This window comes from Zosterops lateralis (assembly GCF_965231275.1).
Source record: "Zosterops lateralis genome assembly, chromosome: 25".
Lineage (NCBI taxonomy): Eukaryota > Metazoa > Chordata > Aves > Passeriformes > Zosteropidae > Zosterops > Zosterops lateralis.
Window position 1 is genome coordinate 2,506,556 of NC_139785.1, and position 24,918 is coordinate 2,531,473.

The 24,918-nt window shown below is 51.0% G+C and overlaps 1 protein-coding gene across 1 annotated transcript; it reads right to left on the reverse strand.

Moving 5' to 3' along the window:
* Positions 1-718: 718 nt before the first annotated feature.
* Positions 719-23,583, reverse strand: TRIM29 (tripartite motif containing 29; the record flags this gene model as incomplete). The annotated part of the gene is made up of 9 exons (XM_083878004.1): positions 719-781; positions 4,305-4,384; positions 5,626-5,724; positions 6,984-7,043; positions 10,824-10,907; positions 13,920-14,118; positions 14,418-14,651; positions 15,772-15,867; positions 22,729-23,583. 9 exons carry the CDS (start codon positions 23,581-23,583, stop codon positions 719-721), a joined length of 1,770 nt encoding a protein of 589 aa, XP_083734130.1.
* Between the last annotated feature and the right edge of the window lie 1,335 nt (positions 23,584-24,918).

The following is a 24,918-nucleotide window of genomic DNA, read 5'->3' on the forward strand; positions in this document are numbered from 1 at the left end:
TGCCCACTGCAGGGGGAAAAATAAAATATAAAATACCTGAACTACAGTATATAAATCAATTTTGGTTTAGGGGAATTAAGAAAAAAAAAAAGCAAACAGCACAAACCAGAAAAGCACCCAGCACCTATGGCATCTAATCAATCTTGCATTACTAGGATGGATTTGCTTTTTATTTCTTAATTTGAAAAGGTGGCTGGAGGGGCACTTTAAAGGGCTGGAAAACCTCCCTGCCCTCCTCCAGCAGCTCTAAAAAATCCTGTGGGTTTTCTTTTTTTTGTCAGGTGAGGAGCAGAGCTGAGCTGATGGAGGACCCTGGGGACATTTGATGCCACCAGGGGATGTGACCCCAGGGGGAGCTGGGTGTCCCCAGGATGGAGAGGCAGAGGAAAAGCTCCAGCCTGGGCAGAGCTTTGGGGACACCCAGCTCTGGGGACAAGGGGACAGCTGCCTATAGCAGGGGGTGCCACCCAAGCATCCACAATTCCCAGGAGGGGCAGAGCAGCTGGGGACAGGCAGGGGACAAGGAGGGGCCAGCAGAGGTGTGAAGGTCTCTCTGATCTGGGGGATAGTCCCGGTTTGCTCAGGGAAAGGCGGGTCCCCTCTGCCCCTGCCCGGAGCTGGCGGAGGCTGGAGCAGGAGGGTTGGGGGGAAGCAGGTACATCCATGGCAATCCGCAGCTGTCCGAGCGCCGCCAGCTCTCCCCAAAATCCTCTGCACCTCAGGGGGCCTCGTTGGAGGTGGCGCCGTTGCCTTTGTTGACGTAGAAGGGGCGGTAATGTGACTGCAGGGGACAATGGGGACACGTCAGTCTGAGCCCCGACTTGTCCTGATCCCACACCTCACCCCATCCGCATCCTGCAGGGAAACCCACCAGCCCATTCCTTGGGGGATCAGGGAACAATCCTGGAGCCACCTGCTGTCCTTGGGATCCATCCTGGGACTGTCCACAGAGCCACCCTAAGGACAACCCTGGAGCCACCTCCTGCCCCAAGGACAACCCTGGAGCCACCTCCCGCCCCAAGGACAGACTCAGAGCCACTTCCTGCCCCAGGACCAATCCTGGAGCCACCTGCTGTCCTTGGAATCCATCCTGGGACTATCCACAGAGCCACCCCAAGAACAATCCTGAAGCCACCTCCTGCCCCAGGGACAGACTCAGAGCCACCTCCTGCCCCAAGGACAACCCTGGAGCCACCTCCTGTCCCAGGACCAATCCTGGAGTCATCTCCTGTCCCTGGAATCCACCCTGTAACTGTCCACAGAGCCACCCTAAGGACAATCCTGGAGTCACCTCCTGTCTCCAGGACAGACTCAGAGCCACTTCCTGCCCCAGGACCAATCCTGGAGCCACCTCCTGTCCCTGGGATCCACCCTGGAACAGTCCATGGTGACACCTCCTGTCCCAAGAACAGCCTCAGAGCCACCTCCTGTCCTTGGGATCCACCCTGGCACTGTCCATGGTGCCACCTCCTGCCCCAGGTGACCTGACCTGGCAGGTGACATCCCTGTCCCTGCAGGGTTGGGAATGGGGTCACCTCTCAGGTCCAAACCCTGCTGTGTTTCTGTGCTCCAGGCCTGTCCCAGCTGCTGCCTTTGCTCTGAGTCCCCCTGGGGATGTCACTGAGCCTTGTCCTCACAGCCCCTCTGGGTGTCCAAGTGTCCCCTGCACCCCCCAGCTGCTGCCTGGGCCAGGGAAACCCATCACCCCATTCCTTGGGAAATAATTGGGCTGGGAAGGGACCAAAAAAATCTCATTTAATCCAACTCCCCAGCATTAAAACTGTTAATTTCTCCATCCCAGCCCTGTTTCCTGCCCAGGCCAGGAGCTCCATGGTCACATCCTGGTGTCCCTCAGCCCAGGAGCTCAGGGAGTTCCTACCCCAACACCTCCAGTTTTCCCTCCTGACCAGCAGCACTGCCTCCTTCCCCTCCTGGAGGTGCTGCAGACATCAAACGCAAATAACTTGGCTTTTTGTGTGTGTGTGTGTGTCTGATTTCCACACGTGCTTTGCATGGCCCTCACTGAGCCAAACGATGCCTCATGTAAAACCTCAGACTGTGACTCACAGCTTGATGAGATAGAGGGTTTTTTTTTAGGGAGAAGGGGAATGTCACCTTTATTTTTATGCCTCTCTCAGTGTGTTTTAATTGCTCGCCGAGCTGACAGCTCAGGGGAGTTGTCACACTCACGGTTATGCAAGTTTGGGGTTTATTTCTTGTGCCTGGGAGTTCTCACACAGCGGGGCTGGTTTGGGCTGCAGCGCCCCGTGTTTGTGTAAACAGGAACACAAGTGGAGAGATGGGGCAGAACCAACAGGAATTGGCATTTTCTGCCTCTCCAGCTGGGTTTGCTGCAGTCCCTGAGAGAATTCCATCCCATCAGGGCCTGCCCCTGGAATTTCACTCTGAGCTGCCCCATTCCAGCAAAGCTGTGCTGTGCTGCAGAAACCACAGACAATTTATTTGCTGGGAGCACTGGCTGCACAATCTCCATCCTGGGTGAGAATATTCTCCCACCACTAAGGAATAACCCTGAAATTCAGGGGAAAAAATGGGAGTTTTAATGCCCACTCTGTCTTAGGTTTGTTCTCACATGAGAGAGACCCCACAGGCCCCTGTTAGTGCAGCCCTGTTTAACATCAGGAACATATAATTAATTATTATCAGGTTGGAGAGCAACCCCAGCCCATCTCCCTGCTCAGTGCTCAGCACCTCCTGCTCAATGTTCCTTTTTGTTGAGATTCTTTTCATTTTATGGCTTTAACTTCCAACAGAATTAAGATAAGAAATAGGGGAAGGGCTTCATTTAAAACAGCTCCCTGAATGTGAGAAAAGCCCTTCCTCCTTAAACAGCTCAGCCCTTTGTGAAAATTCATATTTACAGACCTTTTAGAGTGTATATTACTTAAATACACATTTAAGGCTATTTTAAAAGCCAGATTATTGGCCCAATAGACCATAAAAGCTCCTGCAGAGATACTGGAGGATGCATTTCTATTTTGGGGCTTTTAAATGCTTATATTTATCAGCTCAATTGCTGGCTTCAGGGCTGTGTGGTGAATATTGGCTGTAAAAAGGAAATGGTCATTACAAATTGTGCACAGGAGGGGAAGGGACACAGGGGAGGGATGGTGGGAGAAGTTACCCAGATTTTCCCTGTGGGGATTAAGGAAAAATCACTGGGAACACAAAATGGATGTGGGTGATGATGTTTGAGAGGGTCAAAGCCAGAAGGGATGGCAGGATTTTGCTGGTTTGCTGCAGCACCTTCAAAGGCTGGAGGAAAGGAAGAATCTGCCAGGGAACATCCCTTTCACAGGAATTCACCTCCTGGGGAGCCTCGAAGATGGAGCAGATCCAGCCACTTTCTGCCTGTGCTGTGTTTCCCTCAGTGTGGGAATGCCCTCAGTTCCCAACCCTCTGCTCCTCACAGGTCTCATTTCCACTGAACAGTAAACCATCTCTCACAAATGTGCAATCAGAAATTAGAAAAACAAACTAAAAAAAAATGTTTCATTTGTGGTGGTAAAAAGCTCGACAGTCTTAATTCAGATAATGCAAGGCCAGTGTGAATAAAACCAGATTAACCTGAGGCAGTGCATGACCTGGTTGTGTATTTGGGACTACAAGCCCTAAAACATCCCTGTTGTCCTGATCAGTGTGAAAGGAGTGGCTGGAGGTGCTGTGGTGGTTCCTGCTCACAGCCTGACCCCTCATCTCTGATCCTGCCCTGGCACTGCAGGACACGGTCAGCAGGGCCCTTTAATGTGCCTGTCCCTGGTGTCACGGATGTCACAGGGTGACACCAGTGGGTGACACCCCTGCCACTGTCATTTTACAGGATTTGCACATTTTCAATCTTCTGCATCAAATTTGAGACTGAAACCTTTCTGAAACATCATTTTTGCAGCTGTGAAAATTTGGGGGGTTTTAATTTGCATCCTGTACAGGAGCAGCAGGGCTGAAGCTTTTATTTCTACACTTCCAAAGGACCCATCCTTAAATCTGAAGAACCCCCCTGGAACAGGCTGAAGCTCTCCCAAGGAAAAAATTGTCATTTTTCTTATCAATACAGACTCTTCCAAGGAAAAAAAAAATTGTCATTTTCCTTACCAATACAATGCTTGTAAGATCTCACCAGTAATGACTGCTTGTCATTTTTCTTATCAATACAGACTTTCCCAAGGAAAAAAAAATGTAATTTTTCTCTACCAATACAGACTCTCCCAAGGAAAAAAATTGTTATTTTTTTTTTTTACCAATACAGACTCTACCAAGGGAAAAAAAACCATCATTTTTCTTACCAATACAGACTGCTTGGAGGAGGATTTCCACGACTGTGGCGTCACCTTTGCAGACTGGTGCCTCACTATGGAAGGGTAGGCTGTGCCAACACAAAACACAGCCGGTCACACATCAGCCCTGTCACTGTCACCCCCCCATGGTGTCCCCTCCCCGACTGAGCAGCAGGACTGGAAGTGCCACCTCATTAACATTGCATTGCTCAACATGGAAATGCAGCAGTCCCCGGGCTGGGACAGGACAGACAGCCAGCAGACAGACAGACAGACAGATGCCTCTCCCACCACCCAACCAGGCAGGAAAAGGCAGCAGAGAAGGCCCAGCTAATTAAACAAATGTAGAGAGGTGGAATGCAATCACACCAATTAAATTCAGCCTTGTGCCTGTCGCAGAGAGCCCTGTGGGCTGTTTAATTAGTGCCAAGAGCTGAGCTGGGCCTTCCTGCAGCTCCTGTGGCAGCTGGGCAAGGCCTGAGCCCCTGCAGCACCCAGGGGTGCAGCACCCAGGGGTGCACCACAGCATCCCCCACCCATCACACCCGGCCCTGCTGGGCAGCCCCTGCTGCTCCTGGATCCCACCCCTGGTGGGCAGTGACAGGAGGGAGATGAGGTGCTGAATGGGGTTTGGTTCGGCTGGATGAGGACAGGCAGCTCCTGCATATTTTTATTTTTTAAGGTTGTGCTGTTTGTGTTATTTTTTAGGACAGCCAGCTCCTGCTTTTTTTAAATTTTTTTTTAATTTTTTTTTTTTTTTAAAGATTGTGCAGTTTGCATTATTTTTCAGGACAAGGGGCTCCTGAATTTTTTAATTTTTATTTTTTAAGGTTGTGCTGTTTGCGTTAATTTTCAGGACAGGCAACTCCTGCATTTTTTAATTTTTTTTTTTTTTTTTTTTTTTTTTAAGTTGTGCAGTTTGCATTATTTTTCAGGACAGGCAGCTCCTGCATTTTTTAATTTTTATTTTTTAAGGTTGTGCTCTTTGTGTTTTTTTTCAGTGATGAAACTAAAGGGGCAAATGGCCACAGAGTCTTCCTCGAAAATCATCTAAAATTTATTTACCTTGCCCGTTACAAACAAAATTTTAGATCCCTCCACCTTAGATAAAAGTTTTTAGATAAAGAAAATCTTTCCTTAGATAAAGCTTTAATATTTTTGCACGCTCCTGGCAGAGTCGCTCCTGGGCAGGTGCAGCCAGCCCCAGGTGTAGGTGTGGGGCTGCTCTGGGCAGGTCCTGGGCAGGGTGGGGCTGCCCCAGGGAGCCAGAGCAGGATTTGGGGTTTGTCACTCAGAGGGGCAGGAGGAGGGAACACTCAGCTCCCAGTACCGGTTTTAGTGAAGAGGCTCCCATCAGACTGTTTGCTGAAGTCACCGGGCGGATTCTGTCCCACCGAGGAGAACTGAAAAGGCAGCTTAGTGCCATTGCCTACTGGAAGAGAAGAGGGGTTGTTATTCCAGGGGGGCATTTCCAGACACACCTGTGACTCTGCCTCCCCTCAGGGGTGAAGGGCTCACTTCAGGCTCGGGGGGGAGCAGCCCCAAAACAGAAACCTGGGCCCAGGCTCAGAGATCTGTACCTGGCATTGCTCTAGGAAAGGTCCCACTGAGCTGGGAGCAGCCCCAAAACAGAAATCTGGACCCAGGCAGCAGAGGGAAACATGGGGTTTATATCCCTGTGTGTGGGGAATGGGGAACAGGCTCCTCCTGCACCCAGCAGAGCTCTCAGTGCCACAGAGCTGCCAGCTCAGCTTTGGGGACCCGACAGAAGAGCTCTGCAGGTTTGGGTTCAGAGCTGCAAAGGCACCAGGACAGGGACATTTCCCAGCCCTGAGCCAGGTGTGTGCCCCAGGTTCTATCAGGACACAGTGGTGCTGCTGCAGCCCTTCTGGAGGCACTGGCTCTTTCCTCTGGGGGAGAGGAGGCAGATGAGAGCTGTGTGTGGGTGTGAGGTGATGCTCCAGGCAGGGAAGAGCCTTTCCCCTGAGAGCCCCAGAGTGCAGGTTTGGAGCTCCCTGCACCTCCCCAGGCAGGAGGGATGACTCCAGCACTGCCCTCGCCTCACAGGCTTCATCCATTAAAGGTTCCCCTCCTGGGCTCCTCGGGGGCTGCCAGGAGGGATCTGAGAGCAGGGAAATGAGAGGGACACAGCCCTGGCCGTGGCCTGGAGAGCAGGAGGGGCTGAGCTGTGGCTGTGAGTCACCAGAGATCCCCAGGCTGGGTGGCCAAGGGAAAGGCTGGACCTCGCAGGAACAAAGCCAAGGAGGGAAATGTTGGGAAAAGAAGATGAGGAGCTGGGAGGAAAAGGCACAAACACGGGCCAGGCTGTGTCAGTGAGAACTTCTTAACAAAAGGTGTGATAGAAAGAAGCCCCTTGTGCTTCTGAGGCCGGTTGAGAGTGTTTGGAGTCTCCTCCTGGCCCTGCCACAACCTCCACAGAGATTCCTGAAAGTCCTGGGGGGTTTTGCAAACTGTGTTTTCCACCTGTTTTCTCTGTGAACGAGGAGGAGCAGGGGGGCCTTTCCCTCCCCTGGGCTGTGCAGACAGTGCTGGGAGCCCAGCAGGAGCTCGGGGGTTCTCAGTGCCAGGGCAGGCAGGAGGGGCAGCACAGGAGGGTTAGTCAGGCAGGAAGGAAGCTCTGGCACGGGGGGTTAGATCCTCTCAAACTGAAGGCGGAATTACCCGTACCAAGTGTTTCCTCAGTCGCTTGGAAGGAGGAAAATTCCCATGACCGTGGGCTGAAATTGGCTGTAAAACAAGAGCATCCAGTTCAGCAGTGGGCTCCTGACCAGCTGCCTCAGGGGTCTGTACCTGGCATTGCTCTAGGAAAGGTCCTCACCGAGGTGCAAGCAACCCCAAAACAGAAATCTGGGCCCAGACCTTAGAGGTCTGTACCTGGCATTGCTCTAGGAAAAGATCCCACTGAGCTGAGAGCAAACCCAAAACAGAAATCTGGACCCAGGCTCAAAGACCTTAGAGGTCTGTACCTGGCATTGCTCTAGGAAAAGATCCCACTGAGCTGGGAACAGCCCCAAAACAGAAATCTGGACCCAGGCTCAAAGACCTTAGAGGTCTGTACCTGGCATTGCTCTAGGAAAAGATCCCACTGAGCTGAGAGCAAACCCAAAACAGAAACCTGGACCCAAGCAGTAGAGGTCTCTAGGGAAAGGTCCCCACTGAGCTGGGAGCAGCCCCAAAACAGAAATCTGGGCCCAGGCAGCAGAGGGAAACATGGGGTTTATATCCCTGGGTAGTGGGGATGGGGAACAGGCTTCTCCTGCACCCAGCAGAGCTCTCAGGGCCACAGAGCTGCCAGCTCAGCTTTGGGGAGCCAACAGGAGAGCTCTGCAGGTTTGGGCTCAGAGCTGCAAAGGCACCAGGACAGGGACATTTCCCAGCCCTGTGCCAGGTGCGTGCCCCAGGCTCCACCAGGACACAGTCTGGTGCTGCTCAGCCCTTCTGGAGGCACTGGGCTCCCAGCAAAGCAAAGAGATGGATTCTTGGAGCTGCTCTGCTGCCATCCTGTGGGCTGCTTCTCTGTTTAACGTGTGTTTCTGTTTACACAATTCTCTCTCCGTGTGCCTGAGTCCCTTCTACTCTTCATTCAAAGGCTTTCAAGATGGTTTTTCCAACCTCCTCCTGGCTTTGGCCAAACTGTTTGACACATCAGGAGAAGAAAATTTAGTGGGAGAGGACAGAAAGGAGCGTGGGGCAGCTGAATGGATTGTTCCTCTGTGTCTGAGGCAGTGTTGGAAATGTCTTAGGTCCCTCTGCCTCCTCCTGCCATCCCTGCAAGCAAATATTGGATAATGGAACAGTTTGGGTTGGAAGAGACCTTAAAAATCATCTTATTCCAGGGACACCTTCCACCATCCCAGGGTGCTCCAGCCTGGCCTTGGACACTTCCAGGAATCTGTGCCAGGGCCTCCCCACCCTCACAGGAAGAATTTCATCCTAATATCCCCTCTAAACCTCCTCCCTTTCAGTCTGAAGCCATTTATTATGAAACTCAAGAGCAGTGGAAGTCTCCTCGAATTTAAGCAGGGCTTAAACCCCATCAGGTCCAGCTGGACTCCAGGCAGCTCCTCAGTCTGGGGCTGCTGCAATTAGCACTGAGCATTCCTCAATCCAGCAAACAGACTTCCCACTGTGGCCTGGGGCAGAATCTGCAGTGACCCCGGCCAGGAACAGGGTGTGCAGCAAAGCTCTCATGAGCTGTTGAAGGATTACACAATGCAAAGGGTGGTCCTCGGTTTTTTGGGGTTTTTTTTCCTCCCATTTTTGGGATTCTTTAACAAAGATGCAATCAGCTGGACTTTGGTGCCACAGGGGCAGGGCAGGAGAGCTCCAGAGAGTTAAATGATGATGGGGAATGTTGCATTATTCATCGGGTAATCCTTGGCCAGCCAGGCCTGCAAGCCAAGTGGGTCACTCCTGCTTTGCCTACTGATTCATCCTGCTCCTCAAATCCCTCCCCAGCGTGGTTCCAGCAGCTGGAGCCCTCCTGTCACCCCTGAACCCTGTCCCCAGATCCCTCCCCAACAGCTGGAGCCCTCCTGTCACCCCTGAACCCTGTCCCCAGATCCCTCCCCAGCAGCTGGAGCCCTCCTGTCACCCCTGAGCCCTGTGTGTTCAATCCCCAGCAGCTGGAGCCCTCCTGTCACCCCTGAACCCTGTCCCCAGATCCCTCCCCAACAGCTGGAGCCCTCCTGTCACCCCTGAACCCTGTCCCCAGATCCCTCCCCAGCAGCTGGAGCCCTCCTGTCACCCCTGAACCCTGTCCCCAGATCCCTCCCCAGCAGCTGGAGCCCTCCTGTCACCCCTGAACCCTGTCCCCAGATCCCTCCCCAACAGCTGGAGCCCTCCTGTCACCCTGAGCCCTGTGTGTTCAATCCCCAGCATTTGGAGCCCTGCTGTCACCCTGAGCCCTGTGTGCTCCATCCCCAGCCCAGGCTCTGTGTGCAGTCATGGCCCTGCTTGTTTTGGCCACAGTCACTTCACCGAGAGAAAACACAGGATGAGTAATTGGGAATGCAGCACTGTCTGTGTTTCCAGGAAAACACGGCTGTGGAGGTGGATGAAGAACCCCCAGAGTGTGGACAGTCAGCAGGAAGAGGGGAATTGCTGTGCAGCCCTCACCCTGCTCTGGACACAAACCACAGGGATCAGAGATCCCTCCTGGGTCTTCAGGGAGTTGGAATGGTGGATTCCCCTCTTATCCCAGGTGTCAGCAGCTCCAGAGAGCAGCAGAGGGAAGCTCAGGCACTCTTGGCACCACTGACCACACTGTGCCACTGCCAAAATGGCTTTTTCCTTCTTTTTTCCCTTCCTTTTTGCCAGGCTGGGCAGTATCTGTCCACATTGTCCAGCTTTCCTCCCTGCCACACTCTTTAAATGCCTTTGGGGCTGTTTCCACCTGAAAGCTCCACACTTTGGGCAGAGATAAGCTCAGCCTGTGCAATGTTAGAATCGATTTTCGAACTTCCCCCAGGGTTGGAAAGTTTTGGTCTGTGGTCTCAGCAGGATTTCCCTGGCAGCAGCACAGGGCTGGGGGCAGCTGAGCAAGAGAGCAGCAAAACAAACCCAACCCTAGAAAAACCAGCCCCTCTGCCCCTGAAATTGGGAAGAGCCCTGATCAAATCCTGCTGGCACTGAAATGGGAATGCTCCAAACACCATCCCCAGGGCTGAGGGCAGAGGAGAAGGGCAAAGTGACAACCCAGACAAAGGCTCAGTGTTGGGCTCTGGGTTATCCCCAGGAACCCCCAGCACAGGAATGTCCCTCAGGGAGTGTCCCTGTCCCTGCCCACCCTCTGTCTGCAGAGCAGCGGCTGGGAACACCCTGCACACCCGGCCAGGGCTGAAATTTGGTGACTTTTTCATGCCACTCTTCCTGTTCTTTTGTTCCTGGCCTTGCCTGGGCTTTCAGCACTCTCAGCTCCTTGCTCTGGGTGCCAATTTGGGAATGCCAACTGTGATTTTAGAGCTGGATGTGCTGGAAACATTGGTTCACTCCAAAAACTCATCCTGCAGTGGCCACACAGCAAGTGAGACACAAACAAATCACCAGGGCTCCTGTCAGAGCTCAGAGAGGAACTCCAGACTCCTGACTTTTTGGTTTTTTAGGACACATTCCTCACTCCTTCTGTCCTTTCCCCTTAAGGAAAAATTATGTTTGGTGGTGAAAGTGAAATCTGAATGCTTAGTGCAGCTTTCACTTGACAGCAGAGAGAGAGAAGCTTTGGGTGGAGAAAAACACGGATTTTATCCTGGTAACTCATGTTAAAACTCCCCTATATTCACTCTTGGGTGGAGTTCAGACACTCCAGCTCTTCCCCATAAAACTGAGAACCTTTTCTGCCTGCTTTGAGGCAGAACCTTTCTAAAGCTCTACAAAAGCTGGAGAGAAAAAAAAAAGGTGCAGAGGGATGGACCTGAAATGTGAGGGAGAGCAAACTTTGGGCCACACCATCAGTGAAGTCCCTTTTCCCGGGCTGGGAGGGAGCCTGCCCACCTCGGGGTGCCGTACCTTTGGGAGACAGGAACATGGAGAACCTCTTGAGGTTGTCGGGCTGGTTCCACTCGTAGTTGTTCATCATGAACCGGTGGTCCCCTGGGGAGGCAGAGCAGGGCATCAGCTCAGGGCTGTACTGGGGGGTCTTTAATCCCCCTCTGGGATCTTTGCCTGGCAGCTCAAGCAGCTCTGGGGCTGCCCAGAGTCTGAAATAAAATGTTCCCTCAGAGGCAGAGCCCAGCTGGAGAGTTCAGCCTCACAGCAGACACAGGAGAAAACGGGATCTTTTCTTTTTAGAAGACAGGATCTGCTAAAATCCACAGGGACACCTGAGGGTTGAGGCATTTTTCTTACCACAATATTTTGTGTGGCTGAAAATGACTCTGAGAGTTTGAGTTTGGCTCCTTTGTGTGCTCAGCCTGAGCTCAGAGCTGCCTGATGGAGAACTGCCACTCCTCAAAGCTCCACACATCACCCCTGGGAGGGTTAAGTGGGTTTGTTTCTCTGCTTTTTAGAGAGAGATGCTAAAGCTGAGCTGCAAACAGCTCTGAACTCTTGGACAAGGGTGGTTGGCCCAGGTTTCATGGATCAAACTCACTCTTACACAGCCTGGGTTTGGATTTCTGACCCTGATTCACAGGAAACGAGCCTTTATCACCATGCTCATTCATAAAAAAACATTCCTTGAAGGCCTCTATAAACCTATTGTTCTCTGCAAGGAACTAAATTCAGTTTTTATGTTTAAATAACTCCATTCTTTGATTCTCAAGTCGCTGCACAAACTTTTCTTTTATTTCTCCCATTTATTCTGGTGCCATTTAAGCTCCCTGATTATTTGTCTCCTCGCCACGTTGGTACCTGTTATGACAACTAAAAGGCCGTGGATTCCCTTTGGAGTCTGCTATTAAGCAGCTTTCACTCCATTAATATAATATTTCTTCCTGGGAAGTTGTGTTTTTTTTTTTTTTTTACAGTAGAAGATCAAGCCAGCTGCAAATGAATTTGTTGCAGTGACTCAGGGGGAGCCCGAGTTAATAACTCCACAGTTCCTTAATGGATTTAATTCCCTCGCAGCCACTGGATGCAGAGTGCTGCCCTCTTTCATCTGTAACCATGGCTTGGGGAAGGGAGAGCTCTGAAGCTCCTGGGACTGGCCATAAATAACATTTCCCACCTGCTCCCAGCTTTTCATTAGGGCAGAATCCAAGCTGTGTCCCTGGTGAAGCAGCCAGGTCCCTGGCAGGAGTTAAAAAATGATTCTGGCACTTGAGTTTTGTGGATTTCAAATAGCAAAGAGGGCTTCTGGCATTGACAGTACAGGGGAGACCCCAATTAAAATAATCAAGAAGCAATCAGGCTTTATCCTGAGCTACCAGAACTGAGTAGCTGCAGAACCTTGTTGGGTTTAAAAAATGTCCAAGGAAAATGCTCCGGGACTGACAAAACCCAGCCCAGCAGATGGAAACTCTGCACAGCTGCAGGTGAAAAAAGAGAGAAAAAAAATGCAGAGAAGTGATTTTTGGATCTGTCTGTCACCTACTGATATTGAGTTATTGTCAAATTTCTCGGTAATTCTGGAGCTTGTTGAGAATTTAAATGGGAATGTTGCAGTGTTGAAGGATAAGTAATGTTCGATTTCTGGTGCTACTTTAAAGGCAGGGAGAGTTTTAAAACCTGTATCCTGAGCACTTTGGGATCCCTGACCTTCCTGAAGGGTTGGTCCAGAAGGATCTGGTCCATTTAATTCATGTCTGATGGAGAACGATGGCTCTGGACAGAGCCATTATTAATACAGGAGGGGTGTCCAGTGAATACAGTGAATTTGAGTGAATTATCAGCGACTTTGGAGGTTTGCAGCAGAGCTCCTCAGCTGCCTGTGCTGTATGAGCTGTCCCTGAGGTTATCCCTGCACCTTTTGGGCTCCCACATCCTCCTGGAGGAGCAGGGTGCTGTTTATGCTGCCATCACCCACTGCTGCCCTGCTCTCTGGGATTCCTCAGTGGCTGAGAGGTCACAGCCAGGTGAGATAACCACTCACCCCATCCCTGCAGCCCCTGGGGCCAGAGGTCATTCCCTGGGGTTGGGCAACAGGCCCAGGGCTGCAGAGGCTGCCTGTGGGCAGTGCAGACAGCACAGCCCTGTTGGGTGCCCTGTCCTGATCTCAGGGGTGAGCCTGATGCAAGACAAGGCCTTTATTCACAGCCAGTTGTGAGGAAGTGGGTGATAAAGCCTAAAGATTGGTTTTGGGGCTGTGGCGTTGGCTGTGACCTCTCTGTTCACCTTAGAGATCACCTCAGACATCACTGGAGTGTGGGGAGGAGCCTGGATCAGGGCGGGCAGGAAAGCTGCCCCAGCTGGAACAGGGAACATGATCAGAGTCATTCCAGCTCAGGTTGTAGCTGAACTCCCAAAATGGAGCCCCTTTTTACTTGGAAAATCCGATTTTCAAATATTCCTTGTCAGTGGCAGGTGCTTGCAGGGTATTTCATGCTCCAGCCAGGCAGGCAGAGGCTGAAACCCTGCACTTGTGATATTTGATGTGACACCAGCACCCTACATGTGCCAACTGAGTGTACAAATAGGATTTCAGACTTGCCATCCCACATTCACCTTTGTGCCACTGCCTTTGCCCTTTACTGAGCTGCCTCAGCAGAGCTGGGGAGTTTTTCCTCCTGGAAAATGTCCTGCCAAACTTCCAGGGGCTGTCTGGAGCCTGGCACAGGGCAGGCGGGAAGGGTGGCTGCTCTTGACTCCACACAGGAGGTGGCTGAACCCATTAAATCCTGAACATGAAACCCTAAAACGAACCCAGGATCAGGGAACTGGGGCCAGTTTGGTGTCCTGCATGAAATACCCTAAATCCCTGGCAGCTCAGCTGATTCCATCCTCACACAGGAGTGGGAGAATATCTCTGATATTCCAGAATTCACCTTCTAATACCTTTCCTACTCCAGAATTAATTCCAGCTACAGGAGCTGCTGCTCCCACTTTCCCCCCAGGGTCTCTGCTCACTTTCTTCTTCACCAGGAGTGCTCCTCATCCTCCCCAGCCCTGACCGTGCCCTCCAGGGACACAGGGAGGGAGGGGAGGGGAGAATTTGGGATATTTTACCGTTCTCCATGTGGTTCCTCTCGATGAAGTTGCGGCCCAGGTCTGCCTTGCAGATCTTCTCCACGTGCCTCATGCAGACGTTGAGGAGGTCGTCCCTGAGCAGCCCCATGGAGGGGCTCATGCTCTCCCCTTCCAGCAGCACGCTGTAGGTCGGGAGGGATGGAGGGGGCACGTAATTCCTCATCAGAGCCCCGAATTCCTGCCAAACAAAAAGGTTTATGGGGTTAATGGGGAGCATAAAGATGTGGAGGCTGAATCTGAGGGAACTGGTTGGTGTCAGACCCCAAAAGTGCAGAGGAAAGCGGTGGAGGTGGGCAGGGAAATGGTTTGCAGCCACCCATAAAAACCAGTGGGGTGTCCAAGCCCATCCTCACTCCCAGAGCACAGCCAGCTCCAGGGGAACCCTGCCGTGGGGAAGTTCCCACATCTCTGGGATTGTCTTTGGGACCAATCCCACCCTCAGGGGGACAAAGGACAGGGAGCTGAGCTCAGTGTCACCTGCAGGAAGAGCACGGAGTCGCTGATCTGGTGGATCTGCTCCCTGTTCTCCTTGTCCTCCCGCAGCAGCTTGGCCCTCTCCTCCAGCTCGTCCACGATCTCCTTCACGTTCTCCGAGGCGATTTTCTCCCTCTGGTCCAGGGCAGCCTTCACCTCATCCCTCTGCCTCTCCAGGTCACGGATCAGCTCCTTGAAGTGCTGGTCCACCGTGGCCTTCTCGTTGGTGGTGTAATTCTGCACAGGGAAGGGGCAGGGAGGGGAGGCAGCAGGAAAAGAGGAGCAAAAAAATATTAAAATTTCACGGGGCTCTTTGCCAACAGAGAGACACACAAATAAATCCAAGGATTCAGCATTTAGGGTATGGAAACTCCAGCTGTGCAAGTGTCAGCTGTGCCAGGAGAAGCAATACCTGTTCCTGCAATGGATGCAATCCAAAAGAGCCACTGCCTTCCCTATCTCCTGTTTCAATCCCTGCACTCCCAGGTGATGCTTAAAAACACTCTGTGACCTCCTCAATCGGGCTCCTTCTGCCTCCTGGACAATTTCAGGACCAAATTCCCACCATTTCAAAGGATGAAAGGTGCTGAAACACTTTTTACAAGCCTGACCTCGAGGTGTCTCTGAAATATTCCTCAGAAGGGCTGGGGATGGAACTATATAGAGAGTCAAAATTTCTAGGTCAGGTTTCCAATAATAATAATAATAATAATAATAATAGTAGCAATAATAAAGCAGATGAAAGCAGAGATGGTGAGCCAATGTGCTTGCACCACATAAAAGGGAGAAGAATGGCTTTGCCTGTTAATATCATGCAAATTTTCTGGGGTGTCTCCAACTTGTGCTTTCACTGCTTTATTCAGTTATGCTATAAAAGAAAAAAAAATAAATACCATGACTCTATTCCAACCTTTACCACAGTGCAAGAATTATAAAGGAGCCTTCTCTCAGCATGGAAATACGCTGTTCCACCATAAATAAAGTGTTTGTTGGGGTAAATTCACCTGCTCCTGCTGTCTTATCTCAGTTTGGGCGACCCAGAGGCCTTTGGCAGGTTATTTCTGGATTTTGTCTCTAAATCTGCCTGGCTACTGGTGATGGAAGGGCCATAAGGGACCTAAAAAGAGGAGCCAGAGCAGGGAGGTGCCTTGGTTTTGTATCGGGGCTCGATCTCCCCGCGGGGAGTGTCGCAAGATGACTTCAGTGGGAGTTGTTGTTTCCAAGATTTGGCTGGGAGTTTGGGATGCGGATGGGATGGAGGCCGGGGAAGGGATGGAGTGATGGAAGGAGAGGGATGAGGGAGAGGGGAGCAGAAACTGATGATTGCAGGAGGAGGAGGAGCTGAGCTCAAACACACCTTGATGCGGTCCCTCTCCTTCTGCCACTTGTCCACCTCATCCTCCACCTCGATGATCTTCAGCTGCAGCTGCTCCTTCTGCAGGGACAGCTCGGCCTGTGGGGAGGAGAGGAGAGGAAAGAGAGCTGAGCTGGGGCTGAGGGTGGCCCAGTTCACACAGAACCTGCCCCGCTGTGCTGGGAACACCAGTGGGGAGCTCCAGGCCGCCGCGGGCACCGTCCCAGCAGAGTCAGCTCCCTCAGCAAAACTGCAGCACCCACCTCCCAGGCTGTCAGGGTGCTGCTCTTAATCACACGGGAGTCATGAGCTCCAGGGGAAGGGAGCTGTTTCAAAATTCAGCTGTGTGTGCAGAGCAGGGCCCAGCCCAGGGTGTGCCTGTGCAGCAATAACAGTTTTCATGTAATTACGGAATGACGTTTGACGAGTGTTGCAACAAGAGGATGATGCCTCCGGCAGGAATTCTGTTTAGACAGGATTGTGGATTAATTTGCTCTGAATTGAGAGGCTTTCATGTAGCGATGGAGCTGGGGAATGCTTGGAAAAAAAAAATTTAAAAAGAAAAAAAAAAAGCCACAAAAGGAGGAGGGAAGAGGTGTAGTCAACGTGCTTGGCTGAGATCAGCAGCTTCGCTGGGGTGCATTTGCATTTCGTTGTGCAGTGGCTTCCCAGAGAGGCTCAGAGCTCAGGCAGGCACAGGGATTGGTGGCAGTGGAGCTGTGGGGACCATGCACTGTTTCCCTGGATCAGTTTTTCCCTGGATCAGCCCAGGGCCTGGATGTTGGCAAAGCCTTGCCCCGTTAACTCCAGTGACCCAGGACCCCATCCCTGCCCCACTGATCCTGCCCAGCCTTCGCTGCTGCATTTCTGCATTTCAGGTTGGTCTCAGCCATGGCTGGAGGCAATCAGGCTGTGGGACACCCAGCCCAGAGCTGCTGAGGAATCCCAGAGCTGGCAGAAATCCCCTGTGCTCTGTCATGTCAGGAGAGCGCTGAGAACCTGCTGTTCGTGTGGGATCCTCGGGGAAATCGTTGGATTAACCCAAACCACTTAAATTCAGGCCAACAATTAGAGGCATGGATGGATAAATCCACTCTCACACTCCAGCTGTCCATCCAAGAACGTAATGGGACATGAAAATCATGGAATGGAACATGAAAATCTGGGTCCTGATTGATCAGAGCCTAAAAGTTTTCAGTTCTCCACTCGAAATGAAGAGCAGGGGAGAAGCTGTGAGCCAGCCCAGACAGGAGCTCTTGTCCTGCTGCCAGCCAAGTGTCTGAACACCCTCTGGAGCTGGAATCCAGCACAGCTGCTCCGAGAGCCATCAGCCCCAGCTGCTGCAATTGAGAAAATCTCTGTTTATGGAGGGAGAATGATGGGTGGCTTTGCTGCCTTATAAAACACAGGAAAAGTGGGCAGAAAAAAGGGAAACGTGCTCAGAGGTGTCTCAGTGCCACAAAAGCTGCATCCTCACGTTGTTTTTGGGAGTTAGGGGAGCTCTGGCTTTTTAAACATCATCCACACCCCCTCAGTGGTGGCCATGGGCTGATTCTCACCCTCCCCAGGGGTTCGGGGCACACAGGAAAGGATTTTGTGCCACAGCTCCTCCACCAGGGAACCCACACTGGCTCCCAGATGAGAAAATCTGCTCTGCTACTGATGGAAAGAACAAAAGAGAGGAGTTTGATCCCGTAATTTTCACATTTTCAAGACAGCAGCTTGGAGGGATTCCTGCTGGCTCCCATCCCCACGTGCAGTGGGGGGATGTCCTGTGCATCAGGGCTCTGCACAGCAGGGAAATGCAACCAGATGGAAATATCTTAAATCCTTTTTATCCACTGCATTAACCATTGGGGGGGATTACACCCAAATTCCAGTTCTTTCCTTGAGCTGCATCCCGGTGGCATTAATTGTTTTAATTAATTTCCCTCCTCATCCCCAAAAATCAGCACATCCTCATAGGAATGTGAGTGAAATCCTACAGAGAAAGACTGGAAGGAGTTTTTGGGGAAGAGCAGAACTTTCACAGCCACGCAGCCACTCCCAAACTCAAGAGATTTGCCAAGAAAATGACAGGGAAAAAAATAAAATCAGGTGATGGCTGGAAGGTGATGATAACAATATTATACTTTTACTGTCCTTTTTAATTAAGATGGGTCTGCAAGGAATTTTTGGGAACTATTATTTGTAAAAGTGCTCCAGACTGTCAGCAGTTCAAACACCCCCCAGAAAGGTGGTGTGGGATGAAAGAACCATTTAAGAGCAGAGGCACACAACGATTTGGAGCGAGTTCATGACTTGCAAATGGAAATTACAGAGATGGTCCCAAGAGCCGGGATGCAAATCCCACACTCAGCCAGATTTGGCAAAGGGGAAACACCAGCACAGGCTCCAGCAAGGGCAGGGGAGGTGAAGGGAGAGGTGATTGTGGGGTGCTGCAAGCTATTAAATAAATACTACCAGAAAAATACCCTAAACAAAGGAAAAAATGGTAAAGAGAGACTCTGGAATAGTGGAAAAACTGGTGGCATGGGCAGCAGGGGTCAGGAGGGTGCTCTGGAGGTGGAGCACAACCTCAAGGGTTCAGGAGGTGATTTCCTGATGGTTTTAAGACCTTTTTTTTTGTCTAGAAGGTGGTTTGGCTGCCCATGTATCACACAGATATAGAGTCACAGTTTGGGGGCCACAGGTGAGGGACAGGCAGTGCCTCAGCTTCACTCCCTAAGAGAAAACTCCTGTCTCTCTTCATATTTCCCAGATTTTCCAGGGTCAAAAATACTTGATTGACCACCCAGAATAAATCCATTGGAGGACTTGGGGTTCAGAAGATCCTAATGAGAAATAATAAAGCAACACCCCCATCATGGGGGCCCCTCCAGAGCAGAAATAACAGGAACAGAGGGAAAAAAAATCCAGATTTCGACAATTTTCAATCACAGCAAGCTGAGAAATGAAAGCACTGAGGATCCTTCAAGGATCCCCTATTAGAGCCTCAGTTAATTAGGACAGCCAAGAGGCTCCAGTGAAAGTTCAGAGTGTACATCCAAAGAGGCACAGCTGAGCCCAGCCCTGGTGCTCTGCAGGAGCTGCAGATGGGAGATTAGAGCCCTTGCACAAGGGCTTTGTGCAAGGCACAGCAGCAGCACAAGCAGCATCATGCCCTGAGTGCTCTGGGAACACTCCCTGTGTCCCCAGCCTGGGACATGAACACTCTGCTAATTGTCCTGCCAGGGAGAAATCACAGAGCTGGACAAGAGCTGCTCCAGCTCCTTGTCCCAGTGCAGGGCCAGGAGGCCGTGCCTGAAAAGTCAAATGATTGTTTTAGACATAATTTCTGCAAAATTGCATTTTCCCAGCCCAGTTTCTGCTAAGCAGGGCTGGGTGTCAGAGGGCTGAAACCTCTGGAGACTCTGCCAGCATCCTGTAAAACACCCCTGGAGGAGCTGAGTCTCTGCACAGCTTGGAAGGGAATTTCTCACTTGCAAACAGGTGGATTTCCCCTGAATTCTATCCTCAGTGTGGAGGATTCTTGCAGAATCTGGCCAAACAGACAAATTTACTCCAATTTCCAGCTGGGAAAGGTGCCCTTCCTGCAGGAAACTCTGAGGAAAAAGCATTTATTTTGAGCTGTGTCCACACAGCTGGTGTAGATAAAACCTCACAGCCAGTGAGAAAGGCCCCCAAACCCTTCCAGGGTTTAATTTTGTTTGCTCTGTGCTCAGTGAAAGTGATGCAGGGATGGGAATCCCTCTGGATCCATCTCCGTGGATGGTTTTCTCCAAAGGCTGTGTGAAATCCCTCCCTTTCCAAAGCTGCTCTGTGGGAAGGAGAAACACCCAGCTCCCCTTCCTGTACCCACAGTGAACTTGGCTTTAAAAGATAAAGAATTACAGAAAAAAAAAAAAAAAAAACAAACCAAAAAACAACTCAAACCAAAGTGTTTTTCAGAAAAAAAAACAAACAACAACACCAAAATGTTTTTCAGCAGAGCTGGCCTGGCTTGCTGAGCACCAAGGCTGGTGCTGGGAGGAAATGCCAGGTTTATTCACAACCCTGGGACAGCCAGGCAGAGGTGAAATTGTCTCCTGTGGAGAGCAGCCCTGAAAAACAGGTTTGGGATGAAGGATCCCCTTTCAGAATGAACTTTGGGGGGTTCTGGTTCTGCTGATAAATCAAGGGTTTTATTGGACTGTACTTTTCAAATGTGAGGGGTTATTACCCAGCCTCACAGACCTTTTCCTGGCTGGTTTTATTTTGTACTGGTTCTGGTACAAACTGCTCTTTTTTCCCCTTTAAATCTGCAGCAGGAAACGAATGCAAAGTGGATCTGGGGAGAGCATGAAAGGTTTGCTGGGTAAAATAGGCAAATAGCACTGGGTGGGAAGTCAGGACAAATGTCTCTGTCTGAGTCCCCGTGCCTTCCACTCGTGGCTGCCCAGCAGGAACAGGGGGTGAGTGACTCTCACCCCAGGCTCCTGAAAAGTGGAAGATGCTGCTGTGTGTTCTCTGTCTGAGACAGAGATATCAGCCTTTGCACTGCCCTAACTACAGGTGTCTGTGTTCTGGCTTGTTTGCATTCCTCTTCTCTGTCTGCCCCGTGAGACGAGCAGGGTTTCCTAATTCCACAGCAGGAGCTTTCCCAGCTCTAAAGCACGGCTCCTCTCCTCCCTACAGCAAAGACAGGCTGAAATCTGCATTAATTCTGCACCACTGAAGGGCAGATGGAGCTAAACCCAGCTGATTCTGTGACACTTTGGTGCCACCAAATCGCCGAGCTCCCAGGCTGGCAGTGCAGCAAAACAAACACCAGATCTGGAGTAATTTCAAGTTCTGGAGTCACAACAACAGCCAGGGACGAGGAAATCCTCGCAGATAAATCCTGGACACTCAGCTCTGTCAGGACACAGCTTTATCCTGGTCACACTCCAGGGGCAGGATGGGTTTGGAGGTTCTAAAGCCACTCTGGAGCTGCTGGGATTCCCTGCTGGAGGAACCCAGGACAGGAGCAGGGATGAGCTGGAGGTGTGAGGTTGTTGCTGATCCCTCCCAAAAGGGCAGCAGCACCAGCCACTCTCCCAATTTGTGGTCACATTCCAGCTGGGCCCATCTGATAACCAGAGGTGTTACACACCAGGGGCTTGGAAATATTCATTGCTCTTTGTGGCTCTGCAGAGGCTCCACCTCTGGTGAATAAATCAGGGGTGGGGACAAACATTTTGTAGGCAACAGCTTTGGCGCTAATTGTTTTTGTCTGAGTGAATGCTCGGCTCCAGTTACAACATGATCAAACTCGCTGTCAGGAGAAACTGGCACATGGGCATGATTCATGTTGATAAATCCTAAATCCTTCAGCAGAGCCAGAGCAGGAGCTAAAGGTGGCACAAGGACTCTGAGAGAGGAATCAAACAGCCTTTAAACCCCATTTCTCTGCTCATCCATTGTTGTATCTCTAAAATGAAGGTGCTGGAGGTGTCTCCAGCCCCAGGAGGAAGGATCTGAGCGGCTTTGCTTCCTCAGGAAGCAGCTGCTCCCCTCGTTCCGGGCAGGAATTGGACAGACACCAGGCACAGCTCTGTGTTAGAGCTCGGCAGGGTTCAGGGCTGACATCAAACCCACGAGGACGGGCAATTATGGAACAAACAGCAGCCTGGAGAGCCCTGCAGGAATTTGGGAAAGGCTGGCTGAGACACGGAAAAGGCTTTGTCTGGTTTCAGCCAGGCTGGAGATGGCAAAGAAAAGGCCAGAGGAGCCAGAGATAAGCTCTACACAAAATTCCCTTTTAGCCTGATGAGGTAAATCTTCCCAGCTCCTTAGAAAGAGTGAAATTGTCCTTCCCATCAAGGCAACCCAAGAATCTCTCACAGCAGGTACCTGGTCACCACGTCACAGCCCCGGTTTGGGCTTTGGGAGATCTTAGTGCCCTTCCAGGTTCTGACTGTGTGACTGCAGGCACGTTGTTTTATATAATTATCACTTTACAGGGCTCCTTCCTGGCACCTCTCCTGTCCTGTCTGCTTAGAAAGTGTCTAGGCCAGCTCCTGCTTTCACCACGGGGATGTGCAGCAACAAACGTGGTGAGACCCTGATTTATTTTTTTTTGCTGTAACAAGTGAAATCCTCCTCATCCACCCAGAAAACAAACAACAGGAGGCTTTGAGCAAACAGAGGTGAAAGATATTTCATTAGTGAAATCTGCCTGGACGTCCATCCTCTCTGAACCTGCTGAACCTCAGGGGAGATGATCAAGTTTTGTGTTTGCACCAGGGTTTGTTTTTTTCCCCATCTAAACTTCAAAAGACTTTTTCCATAGGTGTGGCTCAACAGAAAAGGAAAAAAAAAAACCAACTCAAACCTAATCTCACTCTAAGGAGCTGAGATAGCAATTTGCAATAGTTATTCATGAGTAATAACTCATCAGCAGCCACTGATTTGACAATTTGTATTCTGGAGGTGCTGACCCTGAGCAGTGCCCACCTTTCTGTGGGTGACACCACACTGACACTGCCAAAACCCGAGAATATTTTTAAAAACTTAAATTTAAGGCTTAAAAAAAACCCCTTAAAAACTAATTTAGGGCTTAAAAAAAAGCCTTAAAAACTGATTTGATTCAGCCTCTGCTGGAAGTCAGGTGTGCTGGAAACCAGGTTCTCCATCCCTGCAGCACAACTGCAGGATCCAGGCAGGATCAAGAGAACAATCCCATGGAAAAAAACAGTGCCCAGGGAATATCAGTTCTCCACTGAACACTTCCCATCTGGAATTCCATCCCATCACTTGAGGAGGGATTGCAGGATGGGGAGCACGGGCTGTGGGATCTGCAGGCTGATGGGAACAGGAGGAATAAAAGGAAGGATAAAAGGAGGAATAAAAGGAGAAAAAAAAAAAAAAAGGAGGAATAAAAAGGAGAAATTAAAGGAGGAATAAATGGGAGGAATAAAAGGAGGAGAACACAGTTACCTCTTTGCCCGCCTTCTCGATCTCCACAGTCACCGTGCTGTGGTTCTTGTGCTCCTGGAACATGCAGAGGTAGCAGATGCACATCTGGTCCGTCTGGCAGAACAGCTCCATGGTCTTGCCGTGCACGGGGCATTTCCTGGCCTCGAAGTCCCTGATGGGGTCCAGGAGCTGGTGGTCCCTGAAGGCCGCTCCCTCCAGGTGGGGCTTGAGGTGCAGCTCGCAGAAGGAAGCCTGGCACACCAGGCAGGACTTGACAGCCTTCTGCTTGTTGTCGATGCAGGAGTCGCAGAGAACGTCCTCGAGCTTCACGCGGGGCCGGGAGCCCGCGGCCCTGTCGGCCTTGTTGAAGGGTCTCCTCAGGTCACCCGTCTCCACCAGGGGCAGGGAGGATTTCTTCAGCTCCCCCATCTGCCCCGCCGAGAACAGGGACTTCCTCCCTTCCCCGTCAGCGGGCAGGAAGCTCTTTTTGGAATCCAAGGAGAAGAGGGATTTCCTGAGGTCGCCTTTCTCCGGGAAGTTCAGGGCCGGTCTCCTCATGTCCCCGATCTGGCCGCTGGGGAACTGCATCTTCTTGGAGTCCGCCGAGTCCATGCTGAAGTAGGTTGACCTCTTCTCGTCGGATGACTCCACAAACTGAATGATGGGCCTCTTCCAGTCACTCCCAGAGAAGAGGGAGCTCTTGATTTGCCCTGTCTCCAAGGCAGCACCGCCCGTGCCTTTTATAGCTTCTTTCTCACCCCCGCCAGGGCTCGTGGCCTTCTTGGCTTCCTCTTCTTTTTTGGGGGCAGTGGGGCTCTTGACGTCCTCGGCTTTGCTGGCGGTGCCGTTGGTCCTGGCGGCGCTGCCCGTCTCCATGGCCTCCGCGGGGTCAGTGGTGCCTCTGCTCCAGCTCCTGTGTCTGTCTCAGCCCCTCCAAGGCAGGCAGGCTCTGCCTGGCCCTCGTGTCTCGGCGAGGAACGGCTCTGGAATGTGGGATGAGGGAACCTTTCAGCCCCGGTGACGCACCCCCAGACAGCTCCCGAGGAGGAGCAGCGCGCCCGGATCGCGCCCAGGTGGATGCGAGGGGGAAAAGAAAAGGAGGAAAGGAAGGAGCAGACGTGGAGGGATCAGAAGCTCCAGCTGTGCAGTTAATTATACAAGGCAGTCCACACCCAGGAACATTCTTGTCTAACCAGGTTGGGGAGGAAGGGCTGTTTATATACATAGAAATGTCTCCTTGCAAAAAAAAAAAAAAAAAAAAAAAAAAAAAAAAAAAGAGAGAGAAACCCATTTTCATTAAGATGTAGCAACCAGTTCCACCGCTTGTTTCAAAAATAATTTGGCCAGCAGCTGAGGTTCCCTCCTCGCAGAGATGGGCAGGGTCGGGGAGACCACGAGATGCCCAAGGTGGGTTTGTTAACTGGGTCATAGCCCTGCACCAAAATAATTAGGGTTGTAATTAAAATGAACGCCTAGAATAAAGCATTCTTCAAGCAGGTTCCCCCCCAGGGCTTGCTGCTTGCAGGAGGGAGGAGAAATCCATGGTTAATGTCAGGTTTAAATGGCCCTATTATCTTTATTTTGATTTTATTTTGGGTTTGTGCAAGGTCTGTCCACCTAGACCTGGAAATATCCCAGCCACGGATCAGAACAGGTGAAAATTGGCCAGCCTTGCTTTTCCCACAGGCCACGCAATCTCCAAAAGGTGAGCAGTGAAATAAAACCCCCATTGTGTGCTCTGAGATAAAGGTTCAGGTGTATCCCGTGGAGCTCTTCCCATAAATGTCCTCAGAGCTGGAAGAGGAACCATTTTGCAGCTTAGATGGTCAAAATATCTCTTGCCAGAGAAAAGAAGTGAAAAAGTCTTAAAAACCATCTGTCTCCAGCAGCTGAATTCCTGGGAAATGTTCATTGTTGGAATCACAGAGGATTTCAGGAGAAAAGAAAAGCTGCACTGGTGGATTCCAGCGACTTCTAAAGGATGAGGTTGATCTTCCTTTCACATCCCTTCAGATGACACTCGGAATTTCAGTGAGATTTCTCTGAGATGAATGCCCAGGATGCAAATTAACCACGCCAGAGATCTGTGCTTAATTGAGTTTTCTCAGAACGCCCCAGTGGCGCTGCTGAAGGTGGTTTTTTACCTGTAAAAAAATCTTAAACATCCACCAGGAACTCCCTGTTGGAAGGGATTTGAGTAAAAATTCAGCT